This window comes from Phasianus colchicus, chromosome 19, assembly GCF_987193195.1.
Source record: "Phasianus colchicus chromosome 19, bPhaCol1.hap1.1, whole genome shotgun sequence".
Lineage (NCBI taxonomy): Eukaryota > Metazoa > Chordata > Aves > Galliformes > Phasianidae > Phasianus > Phasianus colchicus.
This window is the reverse complement of record NC_143454.1, coordinates 4,244,856-4,265,983: the sequence shown is the minus strand read 5'-3', so window position 1 is coordinate 4,265,983 and position 21,128 is coordinate 4,244,856. Positions and strand designations below refer to the sequence as shown.

The 21,128-nt window shown below is 54.0% G+C and overlaps 2 protein-coding genes across 3 annotated transcripts in view; both read right to left on the bottom strand.

Annotated features, from left to right (window-relative positions):
• Positions 1-9,302, bottom strand: part of EHMT1 (euchromatic histone lysine methyltransferase 1) — a 97,281-nt gene extending 87,979 nt beyond the window's left edge. Inside the window, exon 1 of the mRNA XM_031601560.2 lies at positions 9,156-9,302. Within this exon, the coding sequence (XP_031457420.2) occupies positions 9,156-9,176 (21 nt within the window). The 5' untranslated portion in view covers positions 9,177-9,302. The remainder of the gene's footprint in view (positions 1-9,155) is intronic.
• A 3,070-nt stretch (positions 9,303-12,372) lies between these two features.
• ARRDC1 (arrestin domain containing 1) overlaps positions 12,373-21,128 on the bottom strand; it is a 26,286-nt gene continuing 17,530 nt past the window's right edge. The window contains exons 3-8 of one of the 2 annotated variants that reach the window (XM_031601557.2): positions 17,203-17,253; positions 16,557-16,711; positions 15,898-16,080; positions 15,347-15,523; positions 14,708-15,113; positions 12,373-13,994 (exon numbers count right to left, since the gene is read on the bottom strand). In XM_031601557.2, the coding sequence (XP_031457417.1) occupies positions 13,930-13,994; positions 14,708-15,113; positions 15,347-15,523; positions 15,898-16,080; positions 16,557-16,711; positions 17,203-17,253 (1,037 nt within the window). In that variant the 3' untranslated portion in view covers positions 12,373-13,929. The remainder of the gene's footprint in view (positions 13,995-14,707; positions 15,114-15,346; positions 15,524-15,897; positions 16,081-16,556; positions 16,712-17,202; positions 17,254-21,128) is intronic. The other variant, XM_031601555.2, reaches the window with a different exon arrangement.

Below are 21,128 nucleotides of genomic sequence, written 5' to 3'. Positions count from 1 at the left end.
AAGCAACCTCTCTGCAGAATGAGGTTTAAGTGGGACTTAATACACCTTGAACTTCTGATGGCAGCCTGCTAAGGAGGGGATCCTACCCAGGCTGAGCAAGAAACTGCAACCACACGACTTCATCACATGCAGAATTAAAGGAAGGACTGTGAATTCATGCCAAAATTCAGGGCTTTTTCTCATTCAAAAACAAAAAAATCAAACAGCTGAATCGATCGAAAGAGCGGAGCTTTACCCAGTGCTTCTGGGAGGAAAATCTGCATCCCCCTCCCGTGCTGCCATTCACCTGCACTGCACACCCCATCCCCAGCTGCAACTGCTGGGGATGCAACTGCAACTCCTTGAAAACCACATTAAAAAAAAACATACATAAAAACAGATGTGAACAACCTAGCTGGAAAGTTTGCCAAAGCGACACTTCTGTTTTTTAAAAGTGGGAGCTGCCCAGCAGGGCACAGAATGAGCACAGAGTGGATGCCATAAATGCATGGGTTTGTTTGGGTTTAACACACTGGTATGAGTTTTTATCACAAATAGGTCCTTGTCACCTTCAAAGCTATTTGGAGACAGAAGCCAACAACTCCTGCAAGAATTATAAGGCAGGAATAGGACATGTTGGCCTAATTTAAGAATGTAATAAGAGGATATGAGAAACTTCATGGCTCACATCTTCCAGATAAAGTCCAACGCTGCTATCAGAAACCCAGAAAGAGGTGCTGGATGTTTGGAGTCCTATTGGCTTTAATCACAAATACTTCAGAACACTCTTCAAAAGAAAAAGTTTTCCATTTCTCTTCACCAGATGGAGAACATGGGGACCGAGGGGCTTCACCCACCCTACAGACCCAGCAGAAAGCTCTATGCAGACACACAGCTGAGCTCAGCACCCCCAGCAGCTTTGGTGCATATGGTCCAGAACCAAGCACACAGTCCTGGAGCGGTGGGAATTGGCCTCTCAAGGGCTGGCAGTGCTCCCTGGGGCTGCACCTGCAGGCACGTGGGCTGACATGAGGACATGGCAATGCCAGGCCAATTGGCAGGACTGCAGCCCACGAGCCCACTGGGCTGGCTGGGGAATGGTGGCTTTCCTGCACAGACATCCACATCTCAGCAGCAGACCCCAGCATCCAGCCTCGCCTGTTCTCTGAGCCCCTCTGTGGCAGTTCTGCTGTGAGAACACACTGCTCCCACCTCCAGGTTTCTGTGGGTTTGGATCACCTTCCAAGCCCCTTTCTCATGCAACACCTTCTTTTTGTCTCTGTGATCTTCTGCCTTAAGGAGGGGCCAACGCTGCAAACTCTCCTTGCATTTAAGTCTTACCATCTTCCTGCACTAATGCTGCACGTAGGGTATGCACAGCTCTCTGCTCTGTATTCATCAGTCCCAAAGCTGCACATCAACTAAACTAAAAGAAAAAAGGAAAACAAACCCAAGAGATTTACCTCGCTTTGGGATTCAGCAGCGCAGCGAGTTTGTGCACTGCTCTCATTGTGCACAGTGCATGCTTCAGAAAGGCTGGGAAACGAGCAGATTACATCCTGTGCTCTCAAAGCACCACCTATACTTACCAAGCAATAAAAAATAGTTCATTTAATAATACATTGGCAAGAAAACATTAATGAGCACCCAGCAAGGAAAGGAGTGTTGTCTCATCTCCCTGTGCAGCCTCCGCACTCGGGCAGCAGTCAGCAGCTGCAGTCCCAGGGCAGGCAGACATCTGACTCAGCCATCACCATTCACATTCCTTTTTAAAGGCTGTTGCATCAGGAGAGCCTCTTGGCAGCCCCACAAACTTCCACTCATAGAGTTTTTTGTCATTTAAAAAAAAAAAAGAATGTGGAGTATCTCTGGGCACCCAACGTATAAACACACACAGGCGAGGGGGGCTCTTGCAATGGGTTCTCTTTGGCCACGTCTGCAAAATGGGCTGCATGCTGCTGGCACCAGTGTGCAGGGGGTGGTTTCCTTTGGCCAGCTCGTGCCTTGCAGCAGCAGCGTGGCTGGGAACACAGGCATCCTCAACAGCAGGTCAGATTTTCTTCTGCTGGCACCCAGGAGCGGGAGGAGATGACTGTGCCTTTGAGGGGAACCTGCAGTCTGGGACTGAGATGATACCAAACCAATCAGCTCTGGAGGAAAGCTGTAATAATTAAAACTGGTGTGCTGTGAAGGTACAGCTTCATAAGAATAGGTCCTCAAGTGCCAGAAAGTCAACAGCAGAACTGCATCGTCAGTACGAGGGGGGCTTCAGTGGGGATGAAGGGCATAAAACTCAGAGAGCAATCCCAGAAGAGTGGGAGGTTGGTGCAGAGCACCGTGTGCAGCAGGCAGCGTAAATCCAGGGGTGACTGCAGGAGGAGATGGTGCCTGCAGGTCCTACGGGATGCCTGCTCATGAGCAACCATTTTGCACATTAAAGACGCACTAAAGCTCCAATTGCAAACAACGCATCCTAGTGCTACTGAGAAACACACATCCCAAATCAAAGAGTACAAGCATCAGCTGGATATAAGCAAAGACTGGGTAGAAAGAAACAAAGGGTTTTTTGTGACAGGGATGGTGCAGCACTGGCACAGGTTGCCCAGAGATGTGGTGGTGCTCCTGGTGACATCCAAGGACCTGAGCACCTGATGGAGCTGCAGATGCCCCTGCTCATAGCAGGGTGTTGGATCAGATGCCCTTTAAAGGCCCCTTCCAACTCAAATGATTCTATGATCAGACGTATGGAATGCACGGATTCTTACCATGTAAAACACAGCTGAGCTGACAGAAACTATTACCTATAAGTCTGCAGTAAGAATCAGCTCATGTCCTGCTTCAGCAGCTGCAGTGTCTTCTGGATGTTGGTTTAATCTATCAAATATTAATAATGCTCCTCAATTAATGAAATATTTAGACTCATGCTTTAAGTGCTTGTTCCTGGAGCTATATGTTCAAACTTGCAGGCCAGCAGGATACCAGATGGATCCACAATGCACCCAGCAGCATGGCTGGGAATGCTGCACTCTCCAACACCCTCTTTCTCATGTGGACAAAACCCTGCCTGGTGGGGGAACGTCTCCTTCCTACCCTTTTGGACACAAGAAATTCATCAAAAAGCTCAGCTCACTTCTCAGATCCCTAAAATGCAACCACCTCCCCATATTGCAACAGATCTACTTTCCATTCCCAACTCAACAGCTGGATGAAGTATGTGATTTGTAAACATAACCACCCTGAGTCTTTGACCACGTGTACGTTCGATTTCCCATTTCTGGAAACAATATTAGGATTTTGGAGAGGACCTGGCTAAAGCTTCTGAGAAACACCCCCAATTACTGCTGAAATTGAATAAAACATCCCAGTCATTTGCCTTCTGGCTTTGAGCCCTTGGGAAAAACTACCTGTTGAAATTTCCTCTGAAGCTGCAAGGACTAGAAACGTAACTGGAGAGGAGGAGGGCAGCAGAGGTTCTCAAGAAACCTGGAGCTCATGCTGGAAAAGGAAGAGAATGAAGAAGGAAGAAAAAGAAAAACCAGAGCATGGTATTTCACAGCTCTCAGGGCTGCGTTCAAATGCATCAGCAGATCCTGGTCAACAGTCCCAGGGCTCCCTTTTGCCAGCCAGCATGCTAAAACACATCTCTTCGTGTTCTCAGAAGAAGTAAAAACGTGAAGCAGCACTCTGGGAACCACGTGGACTTTTTCTCTTAACCTGAGCAAGGCCAATGCATGGAATATCTCAGCTCAGAGCCCTGGGCAACCTTTCATAGAATGGTCTAGGCTGCAAAGATGCTCATCCAGTTCCAACCCCCTGCTGTGTGCAGGTCACCAACCAGCAGACCAGGCTGCCCAGAGCCACATCCAGCCTGGCCTCGAATGCCTGCAGGGATGGGGCATCCACAGCCTCCTTGGGCAACCTGTTCCAGTGCCTCACCACCCTCTGGCTGAAAAACTTCCTCCTGATATCCAACCTAAACCTCCCCTGTCTCACTTTAAAACCATTCCTCTCTGTCCTATCACTACCACCTTCCCTTCAGTGCTACAAATTGCAAAAGCTGCCAGCTTCCCTGGCTGCCCTGCTCCCAGAAGGAACAAACCTCACAGCCCCCCTCCTTCCTCCCAGCACACTGCCCTGCACAGCCACAAGAGCCTGCTGGACTTGGCTCCAAATCACAAGCACAGCTGCAGTCTCGGGGCTTTGCTGTTATTCTCACTCACCCCAATTTGCTCAGCTCCCCACTTCTTTGCTGCTGGTTTGCAATGCTGTAGCAGCAGCAGCTCGTAGCCATCTCCTGGCTCACGCTGTCTGCCCCAGGGAGCTGTAATCACTTTGGATATTTTCATCCCCATTTGCATAATTTTGCCTTTCCCTGTAACAAATGGGATAAGTCATTTACCTGGCTTTATTCTGAGCTCGGCTGTGCCAGCCTGGCTATCATGCTCTCTATTTACTTCCTCCCCAGCTGTGACACCTGCAGATTTCCTCCTGCTCCCAGCGCTGGCTCTGCAGGACGAGTCACCACGTGCACGCAGAAGTAGACCTGAATTTCCCATCCCACCTCTGTCCCACTCGCTGTTCAAACCCAACACAACTCACCACTGCCACCGAGCTCCCCCTTCAGAAGGAGACACAGCACCAAAAAGCCTGGATGTTATGTTTAACAGCTCCCTTTTGCCCCCGTGCCATCCTGCACATACACAAGCAGCTCAGCCCTGCACCAGGCTCATCCTGCTCAGCTCCCAGCAAAGCTGCAGCCCCATGGCCAAACTATCTGAAATATAAACTCAGGGCAAAGCAGCTGGTATGGAGGCAGACAGGGTCAGGTGGGAGCAGGAATCCCCTCAGAAGAACATTTCCTGCCCTAAAGGAGGATACGTTGCATGTCCTGGCTGCTTTGCCTGTGCTAGATATTTTTAATTAAAAGCAGGAAAGCTTTGTATTTTAGACACCTCAGCAATACTAGCACCAAAAGCTTTTCTAAGCACAGTTTATTCTGAGTTTACACGCATTTCACAGCAGCAGCCAAGCCAGCAGAGCTACAGCAAACTCTCCCATCCCTGCTGGATTTATCCATGCAGCACTGCAGGATGTGCCGGTCCCACATGAGCAGTGGGGCACAGTTTCTCCCCCACCCCCAGCATGGGCAGCTCCACCAGCCCTGCACTGCACAGCTTCGGCTCCCACAGCAGTCACAGAGCAGACAAACTCCAGCAAAGCATGTCTCAAAGCACCCAAAGGGGCTCCTTGAACCCCTCAGTCCTGCACTAAGCACAGCCCAGGACACAAGACAGGCAGTCAGAGCTTGGGGAGACCCGACAGCCCCTCCCTAGGGACCTGATGGCACAGAAAGGAGCAGGAGCTGCCCCTGCAAGACCTCCCAGCACAGGGCACAGAGCAGGAGATGGCGGTGCCTCCTGCTCCACTCTCCTGGAAAATCCCTGACTTTGCAGGAATGACCCCTTCCGCCTCCTCCTCACGTCATCTCTGGGCACCAGGACCCAAAATGTAAATGCCACGCCATGCTTCAGCACTTGGCTAAAGAAAGGCATGAGGAACATGGGCTGCTTTCATCCCCTCCACAGCACCATTCTGGAGCAGAGAAAACACACAGGTGGCATCGCCCCAGCTCCAAGAGATCAACAAACACCACAGCAGGTGATGCAGAGCAAGGCCCCAGATGAGCATTTCAGACCAGCAGCACTGGTCCCTCATGCTTTTGCTATCAGCTGCTCTCGTGCACATTTGGAGACGTGACAGCCCTGCGCACCGGTGCCTCATTTGCTGCCAGCAGCCCGAAGCTGCTGAGCGATGCCAATGGCTGCAGCTGGCACAGCTGCCAGCAGTGTGCCCACCAACCACATGCTCACACAGCTCCAGTCAGCCCCCCCACGGCAGAGCTATTTGTTTTTCTCCTTGTTGTTAAGAGTTTTTGCTGGTAATTGCCTCTACCAGGCCTTCTGCTGACACGGCCACCGCAGAGGGGAGAGCAATTGATTTGCATCCGAAGACAGATAACACTAAGATGGCAAAACTCAGTAGTGTACCAACCTTTTGCTTTGGGAAGCAAAAAACAAACAAGCTTCCCTGGTCTAAAAACCATCTCTATGTCCACAGCAAGGACTTTTATTGTATTTGCTTCAGCAAAGAAAAAGAAACATCATTCTCTCCAGACAGCATAATTAAACTGCAAGAGCTCTTCCCAAGTACAAACCAGGCCTTTGATTCTGCCTCGACTTGACAAACTGTTTTTCAGACGCTTCTTTCAGTCACGTTGGCCCAGCTACATCAGCTTAACAACTGAAGGGCACTTCTGAGGCTTTCTTACAACTTTGGAAATCGTCCTGAATCATCTGAGTTGGAAGAGACCCTTAAAGGTCACCTATTCCACCTCCCCTGTAAGGAACGGGGACGCCCACAGCTCCATCAGTGCTCAGAGCCTCATCCAGCCTAAATGTTCTGGTGTTATTTAAAGTTTGTCTTCACAGAAGGTGAGTTTCCAAACGGCATCAGCTCAGCACGGCCGAAGCACTGCGGGGAGAATTGGTGTTAGGGAAATAGAGGTCAGCACTACTTAACATCCGTCCGTCAAGGAAGGGGCAGCTGCAACTGCAACACATGAGCAAAAGCAACCCTTACACAAAAGCCTCTAATCCACCAAGTTAAAACTCTCCTGCCCTTACCAGGCGTTCAATGTCACAGGTGGGGAAAACTCCTTTCCTCACACAAAATCACTACTAAAATGCTGCAAACCACCTTGGATCTAACACAGCTGGAACCCCCACCTTGTAAATGTGTCCAGGATCTCCTGTCAGTGTAATAGCAACACACCTCACTGCACCAAGGGACCGGAGACAACATCTGTCCCGCAGCCATCAAACACACAGGCTCCAAGACAAAGGGAGAAAAGATGCATTGCATTAAAAGCAATGGCCCTAGGAAAGCAAAGCAGAGCCTCTCCGCACTCCGTGCTATCAGCTGGCAGGAGTCAGTGAGCGAGGAGGAAGGGCAGGGCAGGCCTGAAAGGAGCCCTGGATCTCACGTCACCTGTGAAACAGAAAGTGGGAAACAGAAGAGATCATCTGCGTGTCCCCTGCTCAATGGCACTGCTCGTTAGGTCCTGGCTTTTCCCATTATCCCTCCTGCACTCGGTGGCCTATTACAGCAGCCTCCTTCCAGCCAGGGACCCATCAATAGGAAGCTCTTTGACAAGAGCAAAGTTGCCCCTTAATCCAGTGGGAGTCCATTGCACGGGCAGAGGGCTGCCTGCAGCACCAGCTGGCTGCAGGGATGAGAGCACGGATCAAAGCCGGGCTGCAGCCCTCACACCACTGATCTGCAGCCCCACGAGGCCCAGCTTTGGAGGGCAGGGAGCAGCAGGCACTGCAGGGCTGCTCCTGGCTGAGGGTGCTGGGTTGTGTCTGCTGGCTTTAAGGATCAAAGCTGCATCTCCAGAGGGGGGGAAAAAAAAGATGTTACAGATGAGAACAGACAGGAGGGGAAAAAAAATGAGAAATGCAGTGTAACTTCTGAGGAGGAGCACTTCATTCAAAGCCACACAGGCACCTTCCAGCTTGGTGCGCAACGTCCTGAGGTTTGCACGAGGTGGAGGAAAAGCAGCGTGGCTTCAAATCTGTTTCCAAACTCACACTGGATGACACACACAGACACTAAAACTGACGCAAGCCAGGCTAGCAGCATCAAATTCAAGGAAGCCACAATCGCATCAAACCGGCTGAGCAAGGCAAGCTCGCTCCCTTCAACTTTAATGTTAGTCCTGCAGTCACAGGAGGTCTGAAATATGTAAAAGCACCAAACCAGACTCGGTGTGAAGGACCTGAAGCAAGAGGGCAGTGCCTGCAGTTTGGCTCCGGGCAGCCTGAGCGGGGCAGAACCTCACCGGAGCTCAGCTCTGAGAGCCCACAGTGCTGGGGGGGGGAGGTTCTCCTTTACCTGCTGCTGCGAGAACCTTGTCTGCGCCCCATGTTCCCACCTGGAGCCAATTACTGCCAGCGGCTTTGCTCGTGGGCACCCCGCGTGTGGAACAACAGCCTGCAATGCGGGCTCAGCCCCTGCCCTCCGCACAGCACCGCAGGCTGAGCATCCCGGCTGGAGTAACACAGCCGGCCCATCAGAGGGCAAAACCAACAGCGGATACGAGGGGAGGGATGGGATTCGATCCCGAACGAGTCCCCATCGGCACCGCATCGCCCACGGGCGCCGGGTCCGGTTCCGAGAGCAGAGCTCGGCCACAGCGGATGCTTCCCAGTTAAAAGGGTCGTAAAGCCGAGCCGTGCGGCGCGGACAGGAGAAGCTCCACACGAACACGAGGAAAAACTTCAGCGAGGTGATGGAGAGCCGGCGGGCTGCCGGGGAGCAGCCGCCCTTCCTTGGAGGCACTGAGACACAGCGGGAGCTGCGCGGTGCGGAACCGGCGAGAGAGCGGGGCGAGCAGCGATGCGGGACCGAAGGAAGAAGCGGGCGTGGGGCCACCGAGCGCTCCGGCACGGCACGGCACGGCACGGCACGGCACGGCACGGCACGGCACGGGGAAGGCGGGCTCGGGCAGAGCGCCCTGCGGAGAACGGAGCGAGCAGGCCGGCGGCCGCCCGGCGCTCACAAAGCGGACACGCGGCTCCCGCAGCCCGGCGCAGACCCGCGGCTCCTCCCGCCGCCCGCCCCGCAACCTCCGCCGCGCGGCCCGGGACCCTGCATGCCTCGAGCCGGCGTCTGCCCGCCGCCCCGGACCATGTATAAGCGCATAGCGGCGGCCCAACCGCCGGCGGCGGCCCGCCCGGCCCGGGACCCTGCATGGCGCCGCACGCCGCCCCGCCGCACGAGGAGCCCCGGAACGTGGATGGCGCCGGCGCGGCTCCCCCCGCCCCCGCCGCGCGCACCCGCTCCCATTGGGGGGAACCCCGGAACCTGTATGGCCCATACCACCGACCGGCCGCGGAGGGGTGTTACTTATACAGAGTCCCGGGCCCCCCTACACACAATGGCAGCAGCTCCCACATTCTTCCCCTCAGAGGAGTTGGACTGAACCATGGGGCAGCGGGGGCACGGCCCTCTCCCGGCCCCCGACAGAAGCCGCCTGGCCCTGGGCGATACCACTGCGCGCTCCCCCATCTTCCGTCCCCCCGCCCGGGTAGATGGACGCCGCCGCTCTCACTCACCTCGGCATCCACTGTGGCCATGGCCGGAGCCCCGGAGCGTAGCCCCGCCCCCGCGGCGGCTCCTCGCGCCTTGGCTCCGCCCCTTTCCCCTCATTCTTCTCAATGGAGACGCTCCGGAGACCATCGCGCATGCGCGCGGCAGCATGGCGGCCCCCGCGGGTCCCGTCGGCCGTACGGCGTCATGGCGGCGCCCGTTGGGAGGAGCTGTACGGCGGGGGGCGGGCTGAGGGCGGGACCGAGTGGGGGGGGGAACGGGGATGGGGACAGAACAGGGGTGAGATGGGGACAGGGACAGGAGTGGGGGTGAGATGGGGACAGGGAGGGATGGGATGGGGACAGGAATGGCAACGAGAAAAGGAATGGGGGTGAGATAGGGATAGGACAGAATGGGGATAGCAGGGATGAGATGAGGATAGAATGGGATGAGGACAGAAGAGGGATTAAATGGAGAATGGGTGGGCTGGAGATGGGATGGGGACAGGGAGGAAATGGGATGGGGACAGGGAGAGACGGGGATAGGATGGGATGGGATAGGGATAGGGATAGAGATAGGGATAGGGATAGGGATAGGGATAGGGATAGGGATAGGGATAGGGATAGGGATACGGATAGGGATAGGGATACGGATAGGGATAGGGATAGGGATGGGATAGGGATAGGGATGGGATAGGGATAGGGATAGGGATGGGATAGAGATGGGATAGGGATAGGGATAGAGATGGGATAGGGATAGGGATAGAGATGGGATAGGGATAGGGATGGGATAGGGATGGGATAGGGATAGGGATGGGATAGGGATGGGATAGGGATGGGATAGGGATGGGATAGGGATGGGATAGGGCTAGCAGTGGGGATGAGGGACAGGATGGAATGGAGATGGGAGGGAAATGAAATAGGGATAGTGTAGGATAAGAACGGGAATGGAAGAGAGATGGGGACAGGACGAGGGTGGGACAGGGATAGGGTGGGATGGGGACAGGGACAGGAATAGGGGTGATATAGGGATATAGAGATATAGGAATAGGGAGATAGGGATGGGGTGGAATAGGGATAGGAGGGGGATGAGATAGGGATGAGATGAGGATAGAATGGGGTAAGGACAGCAAAAGGGGTGAGATGGGGAGAGGGAGGAACAGTGATGGGACGGGGATTCAATGGAGACAGGAACGGGATGGAGGTGGAATAGGGACAGGGAAAAACGGGGACAGCAATGGGTGTGAGACAGGGTGGGGTGAGACGGGCACAGAACACAATAAGCACAGCAATGGGCGTGAGATGGGGGTCGGCGATAGGGGGGCACAGGGCGGAGCTCTGCCCCGCTCCCACTGCACGGGGGTCCCATTCACGTGCAGAAGGGCAGACAGGGCAGTGACACCTCCCGCCGCACTCCGCGTGCTCTGCGGGTTCGGGGTCACAGCTCCGTCCCGCATCCCCCAACGCACGTCCCTACAGCGGCTCCCGCTCCTTACGGCCAGCCGGGGCCGCCCCTGCAGGCGGAGGAAGGGACGGGACCTCGGGCCCCGCCCGGCTCCCATCGCTCTGCGCCGGCCGCTGCTGCCCCCGCCCGGCCGCCCCGCGCCGCAGTCAAAATAAGAGTCCCCCGGTGCGGGGCGTTGCGGCCGCCTCTGCCCGGCTCTGCCCCGCACGCAGCTCGCACCGCCCCGCGGGGCCCCCGAGCTCGCAGCCGCGGCCCTATGAAGGGAGGGAGGTGTTGGTTGTGTTGGGATCAAAGCCGGGATGGAGCGCTCCCCGATTGTAAGGGATTGCAGGGTTTGAGTTGCACGGAGCCGGATGGGGTTGTATAGGAACCCCACGGGTGTCAATAGGTACCTCAGCCCCGGTGTGGAGCTGTGGGTCGGTCCCATCCGGGTCAATGAGGGAGTCGGGATGGGATGCGTTCCTGTTGCAGAGGGGTGGAATTGTGTTCAAAGATGGGCCGCCATGTCTGTCGTTCCAAATAATTCCTCCAGGCAACGGCAGAAAACGCTTCTATGGAGCTACTGAGTGGAAAGCTCAAACAGGAGCCAGCATCCAGCGAGGGGAAGTGGGGCCGAGGAGGAGCTGCAGCCCTTCTCACACCGCGCTCAGCTCCGGGCCCGGCAAACCAAGAACTGCAAAGAAAAGCAGCACAGCAGCCGGGCACGACTCGGCCGCGATGGGTGAGAGCGGCTCGGGGGCAGAGCAGCCCCCAGCGATGCCGTGTGGGGCAGCAGGAGCCAAAGCAGCGTTTGGTGGAACACAAACAGCACTGGAGAGCAGGATGGGCAAAGAGGTGCACGGCGAGAACGAAGCAGCATGAGAAAGGGCAGAGGATATTTTTGGTGTTTTCCATTGGATGCCGTTTGGAAACAATTGTCTCACAGGCCCCCGCCACTTCCCCTCCTGATTGCAAACAAAAGAGAAAGGGGAAAAAAAAAAAAAAAACCAACCAATTGTTTACAAATTTGAGCCAGGAATTGAATTAATTCCTACATATGAAGCTTTTCTACCCAGGCTTTTGTCTTCAGCACAGAGTTCAGAAACAGGAGAGGGGAAGGAGGGGCCCACAGGAGCTCCCTGTGATCCAGGCTGCAGCAAGGCAGGGCTGATCCCATTGCTCTGCCACGGACTGTGCACCCCAAAAATGGCTTTCCTGCCCTCTGGCACCTGCTGTGAGCACCACACTGTGAGGCATTCGAGGCCAGGCTGGATGTGGCTCTGGGCAGCCTGGGCTGCTGGTTGGTGACCCTGCACGTAGCAGGGAGTTGAAACCAGGTGATCATTGTGGTCCTTTTCAAGGCAGGCCATTCTATGATTCTATGATTATGACTCTGCTGCCACAGCATGCTGGGCTCACAGCCCCTGGTGGGGGCAAGAGGAAGCTTTCACCCTGCAGCCTGGGATCGCCAGGCAAAGGGGAAAGTCCTAAATAATAAACTGCTGGGCAGAAGCACAAGGTGAGCAGAGAGTGAGGAAGAATCCTGGTGTATCCTGGCAGGTTGTGCTTTGGGCTGCTTGCAGCAACAACATTGAGACAAATCCAACTTGTTTGAGATGGTATCAGCAAACCTGTGGGCACGGGGAGCAGCCTTCCAGCTGATCCAACAGGCACAAGGGTCAGCATCAGAAATAGAAGAAAGAGCACAGCATTTCTCTTGGAATAATTTATTAAATACAGCATTAAAATTTGTATTTATGAATTCGATCATTAAAAACAAAACTTTGTCTCATATATATATATATATATTTAAGGACAATGACAATCATTCTATCAACATTGGTGGATGCTGTGCTGGCGCTGCTCAGAACGGCACCTTCTCTACTCTACCCTTAAAGCAGTTCAACACTTTTAAAACAAAATAGAATAAAAAGGTTTTTGCAAAGGAAGAGTGCAAAGCAAGGCTTGTCCCCAGCAGCCAGCTGGGGGTGTGAGGAAGCAGAGCTCCTAGGAGATTTGTTAGATACTGCCTGCCCAGCATCAGGAAGTGCAGGACCAATTCTCAGAGGTGCCAAAGGTGCAGTCTGCTATTTCAGCCTTGGCTGGATGCCCATAGCTCTGAGTGTCCTGCGTTTGGTTTCCTCAGCTTGGGCAGTCAATGCTAAAAAGCTAAACAACAAGGGGAAAAAAAAAAAAAAAAATCAAACAGGAAAAAAAAAAAAGTTGCTTTCAGTATCCCAGCTTCTTCCCCTGACCCGCCGGGTCCAGCAGAGGCTGTGAATGAAGTGTAGCAGTTTGTGCTCCCACTCTCTCCGTTCTGCATCTTGTGGTGGTTCTGGAGATGAGCAGCACAGCAGTACCAGCCATCCCCGAGCCCCCCTGTGCTGGTGTGGGAGCAGGGAACAAAGTGCCAGGCTGAGCCTGGAGAGGGGGGCACCGCCGAGGATGGGGCTTCCATGGGCAGAGTCCTTGGTAGATGCGGAGGTAGCATCAGACAGACTTCTGTAACTTGATTGTCATGTAATTCTGGCTTGCCTAAGGCCAGACAGCTGGGATGGAGAGGGTGCCCTGCAGGAGCAGGAGATGGGGCACAGGAGCTGGTGTCCCCTGTACAGATTTGACAGGCGCTGGTCATCCTAGCAGCAAGCAAGGATGGTCTGTCTCCTCTAGAAAGTTATTCTAGTTAAAAAGGCTCCTTGCTGACAGAGCCTGCTCTCCACTCAGCACAAGCAGGCGGCGGTCCAGGTCACTGCCCGGGCACCAAAGGCTGCCAGTCACTCATCCCACTACGCAGGTACAGCAAGGGCTTGTGCTTTTGGCTTGGCAAGAGTCCCTGACCTTCCAACCCTGCCTACTCCAAGAAAGCTCCTGTTTCACCTACCCCTGGGACCTATGAGGACAAGGAGGAAGAGCTGTTAGAAGCATTTCTGCAGAGCACGCAGCCCACGAAAGAGAAGAGAAAGTTCACACAGCCCAGTCTTCATCTACATTGGAGACATGCCAAGTCAGGAGCATTTCAGATAAGGCATCGCAGGTGCTTTGATAGTAAAGCAGTTAGTGGTGACTACAGTACTTCAAATACAGGCTGCTGCAGAGGGCATCCCTGGGGCAAGACCAGATCTTCCAGCTTTTGGTGCAGCAGAATGAGATGGTTCAGACCTCTCCTACACACAACACGGGCTGCTCTGGCTGCCCTTTTATCTTCCCCCTCCCAAGAAAGAGATTTAAAAAGCCCAGGCCAGGATGTGCCATTTACTCTGCCAAGCAGCCAAAGAGATAAAAAGACGCCTTGTGCTGTACCAGACTTTGCAGCAGGCTGGTGAACCATCGTGCCGACGGGATGTGGAGCAGGGGAGGCTAGTTGCCATTGCTGATGCTGGAGTTGGCACTGCTGCAGCTCTGCTCATAGGATGGAGGTGCCTCTGCAGGGAAAGGAAAGAACAAGAATGGTTATAGTGGGAAGTTCCCTGAACCTCCATCTATGTAAATCAGTACTGAGCATTGCAAGCTGCTAACGTGTGTGTGCAGGCACTCCAGGACCCTACAGCCTGCCCTGCTGAAGTGACACATCCGAGCATCTCTTATCATCTCAGTGCTAACTGACTGGTTTATCCACGTAGGACTGTGCCATACCTCTGGTCCCAGCCACCTCTGAGAAGCACTGCTTCAGGAATGCAGTGTGCTGGGATTTCCCCAAGCTCTTCCATCCTGGACAGTCTCTCAGCGCCCACCCCCAAAGCTTCTGTCTCCAGACCAGATGCAGGCCCACTCCAAAGCAGACGTAAGATTTCAGTTACATCACTTTCCTGGCTCTGCTCCCACCAGCCTCACCACAAGCCAAGAGTTTTTATATCTGTGGGAGGCTGAAAGCTCATTTCAGAGCAGGGAGATCCTCTCAGAACGAGCCTAGGGCAGCATGGGTGTGGACGTGGGAACGGACAGCTGGCTGTCACAGCCACAAGGAGCTCCTCCAGAGAAGGCAGGCAGAGTTTTCTCACAATTTCCCCTAACTTCAGCCCCGGCGAGCTGACATCTCTATATTCCAGGCTTTTCAGCTTGCAAAGAGACTCTTGTCATAGCAGATGTTTGCTATCACACTGCCAGACTGTTTAGGTCTCAGGAATGGGATGCTCACCGTATGGGTAGCCCCACGTGCTGTATTCTGGAGGCAAAATGAGTGAGCTAGCAGTGGGCACGGGCACCACGTTTCCCTCGGCGTAGTAAGGGATGGTGGCTCCTGTCGAGAGGCAGAGGGTGGGGTGATTTGGGGAGCCTGTCTGCTCCGAGTCTGCTTCCTGGAAGCTCAGTCCTGGGGCGTAGCTAAATGGCTGCTGCTGGGAATGGCTTTTGGTGGGGATCAAGACATTGTCCATTGGGTGATAACCGCCGGCAGCCTCCTCTTCCTCCGGGGGGGCACTGGGTACCACTGCAGATGGTAGGTGCTGGACAGACCGAGAAGGGCTCAGAGGGACCCTGTTCACTGCAATGTTGCCAATATAAATGGGAAGGGTGACTGAAACCTCTGGTGACTTGAGGGAAACCTGGAAGAGAAGGAAAAACAGTGGAATCTTCTTTGTCGTGCATTGCGTAGGGCACAGGTAGGCTCACCTAACAAGGAGCACAACAGCACAAGGGCAGCCTCACCCATCATTACTGACCAGCAAAACAAGTCACACTGAGTTCCTCAGCAAAGCTACATCTTTGACACCCACAAGGTGTCCCTCGCACACACCCAGAACTGCAGTAGAACCCACCAGAGCACCACGCTGCTCACCTGGATATAGTAATCGATATGTATGAGGCTACAGCCCTGCAGAATGGACTGGGGCAGTGCTGGAACAAGGATCTGCTCCTTCCATTCCGCATGTTTCCAGGCTTTCACTCCTGAACCTTCTACCTCAGCGATGGTCCTCAGGTCATAAATCCAACGCTTGGATTTGTAAGCCACTTTCTGTGCAGACAGGAATAAAAACAGCTAGCAGAAAGATTGCAGACGATCATCCGTCCCCCACAAAAGTAAGGCAGAACACAAAATCACCCAGTTGTTCTGTCAAACGAGTACAAATGTATAGACATATTTTACAGGGCAGGATTAACCCATCATTGCATTATGCACTGAAGTGCTATAAGCAAGACAAGTCCTACCACCTCTTTCCCCAGGAAGGCAGAGGGAAACAAAGCTAGCCAGAAGTCTGGACTACTCGCTGCCACCTTCCAGACAAAAGCAGCAGCAATACTCACTGTGGTGAAAACAGCCAGCTTCACAATTGCCTTGTTGAGGTGGATTATCAGCATAGCCTAAGAATCATCTTTTTGGATGCTCACCTGCAGTAGGCTGGCTACCACAGCCCCGGTGTCCCGGCCTGATTTGTTCTCTATGTCTGTGCGGAGCTGGATCACTTGCCCCACAATGTACCCTTTCAGATCTGAGGTGGCTGTCAGGACAACGTTGCCACTCTTCACGAGCTTGTAGTTGAACTTCTTGGTAACAGACATAGTGTTGGGCTGCTGCAAGAGACAGATGGTGACCCAGGAGTGTCAGAGAGCCTTCAGGAAAACACTCGGACCCGAAACACGCAAGCAGCAATATCTGCTTTGAGAGGCCACGAAGAACCAGTAACACAGACAACAGGCTTCTCTCCTCCATCCCCCCAGTTTTTCCTGTCCTGTTAGCATCTCTTCCCTTCACGTTCCCCAAGGCCAGGTCTCTACAAACACCTGGTGTTTGTACATGCTGAGATGCCTCTCTTAGCATGTTCAAAATTCACTAAATCTTCCAAAGCAATGCGTGGAGAAGTCAAAAAAATCACTGAGTGGGGACTGATGGCAAGGCAGATCAAGAGCAAGAGTCCTCAGACTGCTCTTGCACCAGCAGGACACGCAGTCAGAGAATTATCCAAACACACAATTACTCCCAAATATCACTTATGACAAGGAGAAGCAGCAATGCCTTGATTCCCAGCCAAACTCATCCTTGTTCCTACCTCAATATCGAGGATGTCATTCAAGTTGAGAGGGCAGAGAACATAAAAGATCTTGTTGCACTTGTAGTCCTTGGAGAAGCGAGGTGTGTCTATCACAGCTTTCACCTGATGGAGGACCTTGCCAAAAGGACCTTCAAATGATGTAGGAGCAGAGGCTGGAGTCAAGACAGAAAGAAAAGGTGTCACAAGACTGAGTTAAGCCAAGCATTTTTATGCTTGAGACAGTTACTCTTCACCTGAACCATTATGCAAGCATCCTAGAGACAGGGCACATATGACTTCCCAAAAAAAGGGGATGAGCACTTGGGTCATCCAGACTCCCTACAGAAGGCACCCCCACACCACAGCAGAGCACACTGCACCCAGGATAGCTGGCCAGCTGCAGGCCAGGACTGCTGTGCCTAGGTGAAAGCCCACAGGGTTCAGTCCAAGCTGTCAGTAGCAGTGCAGACCTAGTTTTACTCCAGATAGGAGCATACAGCTTGCCTAAACTCCTCTGCTGTCTGTGGCCAACCTTACAGTCCCCTCTGGCACCCCTGAGCCCAGCCTGTCTCCACCAGCTAATCCAGGGCCTCAGCACAGCTCCCAAAACTGGGGAACCCCTGGCTTATGTGAAAGGGCCTCCAGCTGTGTATCTGCATCATACCTGGCAGCAGGAACTGGAAGGAAAAGTTGTGCTCGCCAGCTGAAAGGACTCCTGTGGGAAATAAGAATAACAGGTAAGTGGGAGGTTGTCACCTTGGAATGGTATTTTTGGAGCAGGAGCTTCTGGCAAGAGAGTCCAGTGCCAAGGGAATGCCACACAATTCGTCCAGCTGCCTTCACCCCTGGACACCACCACACTCACCCTCTGCATCCAAGGAGCAACTCACCTGTCCCTGGGGCAGGACAAATCTATGTTCCCAATGAGGCCTAGGTTAAGATACTTTGGAAATATCATGGCCCAGGCAGGGCTGAAGGGATGCCAATGCCACAGCATGCTTTAGAGAGGGCCATTAGCTCCACGTTACTGATAGAGGGCACTAAGAAGGAATGCTGTGTTTGCTTCCCTCAGGCAGGCTGTAGCCACTCAGGGGAAGATGAGGAAGCAAAGGCACTGCCTGCAGGTGGGGTAAGGAGGTCTGGTGGGCACCAAGCTGGACCCAGAGCTCCAAATCCCAGGCCTAAATGCACCCCTGCAGATCCTGGCCCCACAGTGCGACCTGCGATACCTCAGCCCAGCTGTCTGGAGGACCAGAGTCAAGAACAGGGTCAAGAAGTAACTTCAACAATGTCCCTGAATTCTCCCCCTGGGCAGTCATCGCAGTGTGGGACAGAAAACCACAGCTGTGAATTCCCACATATGGCACCGAGTGCTTCAGGGAAGGCTGCAGGCTCCCAGCCCAGCGCAGGGAGTTCAAACCTCAGTTCTAGTTTTCTTCAGCTCCCTGCAACAGCCTCGAGGGCACAGAGCAGAGCCAAGAGCTGGCACACAGCTCCAGCAACAGCTCCAAACCAAGGCTCCCCTGCATCCAGCTGGATCCACCATCCCTCCCAGGGCAGCAGTGACCCCAAACCGGCCCCATGGTGTGAGCTGGGAGCACCAGGCAGCTCCCTGGGCTGCCTTCATCCAGCAAAGCACCAAGATATAAAGAGGAATCCACGTTTACTGAATAAACCAGAGGTTTTGTTTCCAGATTGGCAGTGCTAAGAGGAGACCTGGATACTTATTAACTCAAGCTCTGTTTGTTCTGCTTTGCAGGATCACTGCTGGAGGTACTAAGGCTCTAAATTTGGCTAGCTGTGTAGTTGATGCAAGAGCAAGGACACAGCTTGCCTGTTAGCAATGTTGGCTCTGCAGAGCTGACAGTAATAAAGTCCTGGTATCAGGTGATCAGGTGGGTTGCACGACAGGGGGAGGGAGCAGGGAATAACCCCCATTTGCAGCCCTGGTAGATGAGGCAGAGTTCAGCCCAGTCCACAGTTCCTATTAGAAAAGGTTGCACTGCCTGCAGCCCCCAGCACACACAGCTGTAGCTGATTTCATCCCACTGCTACAGTAAGTCAGGAAGGAAGGAAGAGCTGTCTGTCTGTACACTTAGCCTGTAAAGAAAGGAGATGGCTTGCCCACTGCCATCACTGCAAGCCAAAACACACTCCTGGTGATCTCCCTTCTCATCCCCAGATAAAACTGGATACGTAAGCTAAAATGCAACATGCCGCCTTGTCACAAGGTGGAGGCATAAAGCAACTCAATGCCTGCTCTGGAAGCCTCGAGACATCCCAGCCTTCTCCTATTGACTCCCTGGGAAGGGCTCAGTGGAGGGCAGCGCTCAGATGCAGGGGTGCCTTTGCTTGGAGGTTCCAGCACAAAGCTGACACGAAGCACTCAGCCACTGCTCCAAGAGCTCCTGCCCCTTATTAAGGCACATCCTCATTTTGGGAAGCACCTTTATGCAGCCCTTTATACACACTGAATTTTCCAATGGTCGCAGCAGCCTGGACCAAGCACCTACCACCACATCACCCGACATTGCTTAATGAATAGCTAATGAATGACCAGCAAGGGCCCCAGCATGCAGTGCCTGCATTTCCTGCCCACACTGCAAGCCTGGAGTCCACTGGAGCAGGGAGCTCTGGGCAGCCCCATGCAGGCATGCCCAGGAGCTCAGTGCCAGAGCTATTCCTGGGACAAGGCTTAATAAAAATAGATGAAGAAAAACAGAAGATCCTGACCACGATGGGAGGTTCCTGCGAAAGCCTGGGTGTGCTCGGGTGCCTGGCGGACTGACAAGGCTGCTGGGAAGCCCGGCTGCTGCAGAGCGCAGGCTGACATTCACAGCAGCCAAGCTGCTCCCTGCTCCTGCACCAGGAGCTCTGCTAAGGACATGCTTAAGCAGAGACCAGGCCAGGTTCAAAGGAACACAGCACGGAGCCGGATCCACACGCAGTGTGCCCCAGGGCTTTTAAATGCACAGAGTGAGGGGAAAGGGCTGTGCAAGCTGCCAGAGCCTCACCAAGCCATTACCTCACCATTCCCCAAAGCCCAAACAAAGGCCACAGTGTATTCAGATGCAAAAGCTTTTCCTGAAGTTTACGTGCAGCTAAAAATATCTTGAGAAAGTCATTAGGCAGCAGAGGGAGGCTGCTTAGCAGGGCTCTGCCATGGGGCTGTACCTGCAGCCCTCCTACCTGATAGGAACCGAGCCAGCAGGGCTCAGCTGCCCCAAACCACAGATATCCTCCCTGCAAAGTCCTGGAGGGAAAGGAACTGCTGCCATAGGAAAAGAAAACAAGCAACCCAAGGAGCTGGAGCAGCAGGGACACGCTAACAGCACAGAGCAAAGAACAACCTTGGAGATTTCCCCTCCTGCTTCCGCTGCCAGCGAGGTTTTGTCCAGACACAGAAGGACTCTCCCTGTCATGGCTCAGCCACTCCCCTCGCTGCCACACTGGGAAAGGGGCTTTGTTTGCACCGGTGAATGTGGAGGAAGGCTGGGAGGACTTGGTGTGCAGAAAGGAAACCCCTCGATCCGCAGTGCTCACACTGAATTCTCTACCCAGGAGGTCACTGGGGTGCCCAGTGCCCTACAGGGCATCCCCTGGGATGGGGAGCACAGCCCTGAGCCCAGCTCCACACTGCAGAACATCTCAGAGCATCCCATGGCACTCAGGGCATTCACTGCTCACCTCGTATGCTGTCCAGGAACAGAGGTTTCACTTTCCCCAGGGTCACACAGGGCTCCTGTGCTCAAGCTGTCCATGCCCTGAGCCTGGCCTGCAACTGGATGCACCTGCAGATAGGTTGGGACTGATGCACAAAGGTGCAGACAGCCCTGGCTGGTAGGGATCCCCTGGCAGTAGAGCTGAACTGCACAAAGCCTGTGTGCTTCCCAGGTTTTTCTGCAGCTTTCCCTCCAACAGCCCATGCAAACAAACTGTTCTTACAGTACAGGTGGGGCCTGAAGTTCAAACCAGTGCTGCCACTGAGACATCAGCCAAATGCCTCCTTCCAGTTTGCTGACCCAGCCCCAGCAATTCCATCTCAAATCCCTGCAGGAGCCAGGGCTCTGTGCCCAGCAGTGCCTCCTGCCAGCCCACAGCAGCCTACCACCACCAGGACAGAGCGCCCAGGTCAGCGTCAGCAGGGCATGGAGCTGCAGAGAAGCCAGCAGAGGGCTGGGAGATGCCTTGGCCACCGATGCACAGCAACGATAGACTCAGCTGAGCTGCATTACTCACCCCTCTGAAATCTCACACTCTGATGCACTGGGAGAGACAGCCCAGACGTCTGAGCATGCTGGAGCCTGCGGGGCCAGACAGCTGTAACAGGGTGCAGCACTCACCTCTCCCTGCCTTGCCAGGCTTCATGCACAGCTCAACAAAGGCTACAAAGATGGATATTCAGCATGCTGCTCCCCTCTGTTCCCCAAGGAGGAGGGTGCTACCTGTTCTGCAGCCAGGACCAGGAGCCTGGTAGGTGTCCTCCACCCCGGCACGGAGCCAGCTCCCGCCTGACCTCCAGCTCTGCTGGCTGCTACCACCCTGCCAATGACAGCAGACACTGCTGCTCTGGAGCACAAACAAGTTTAG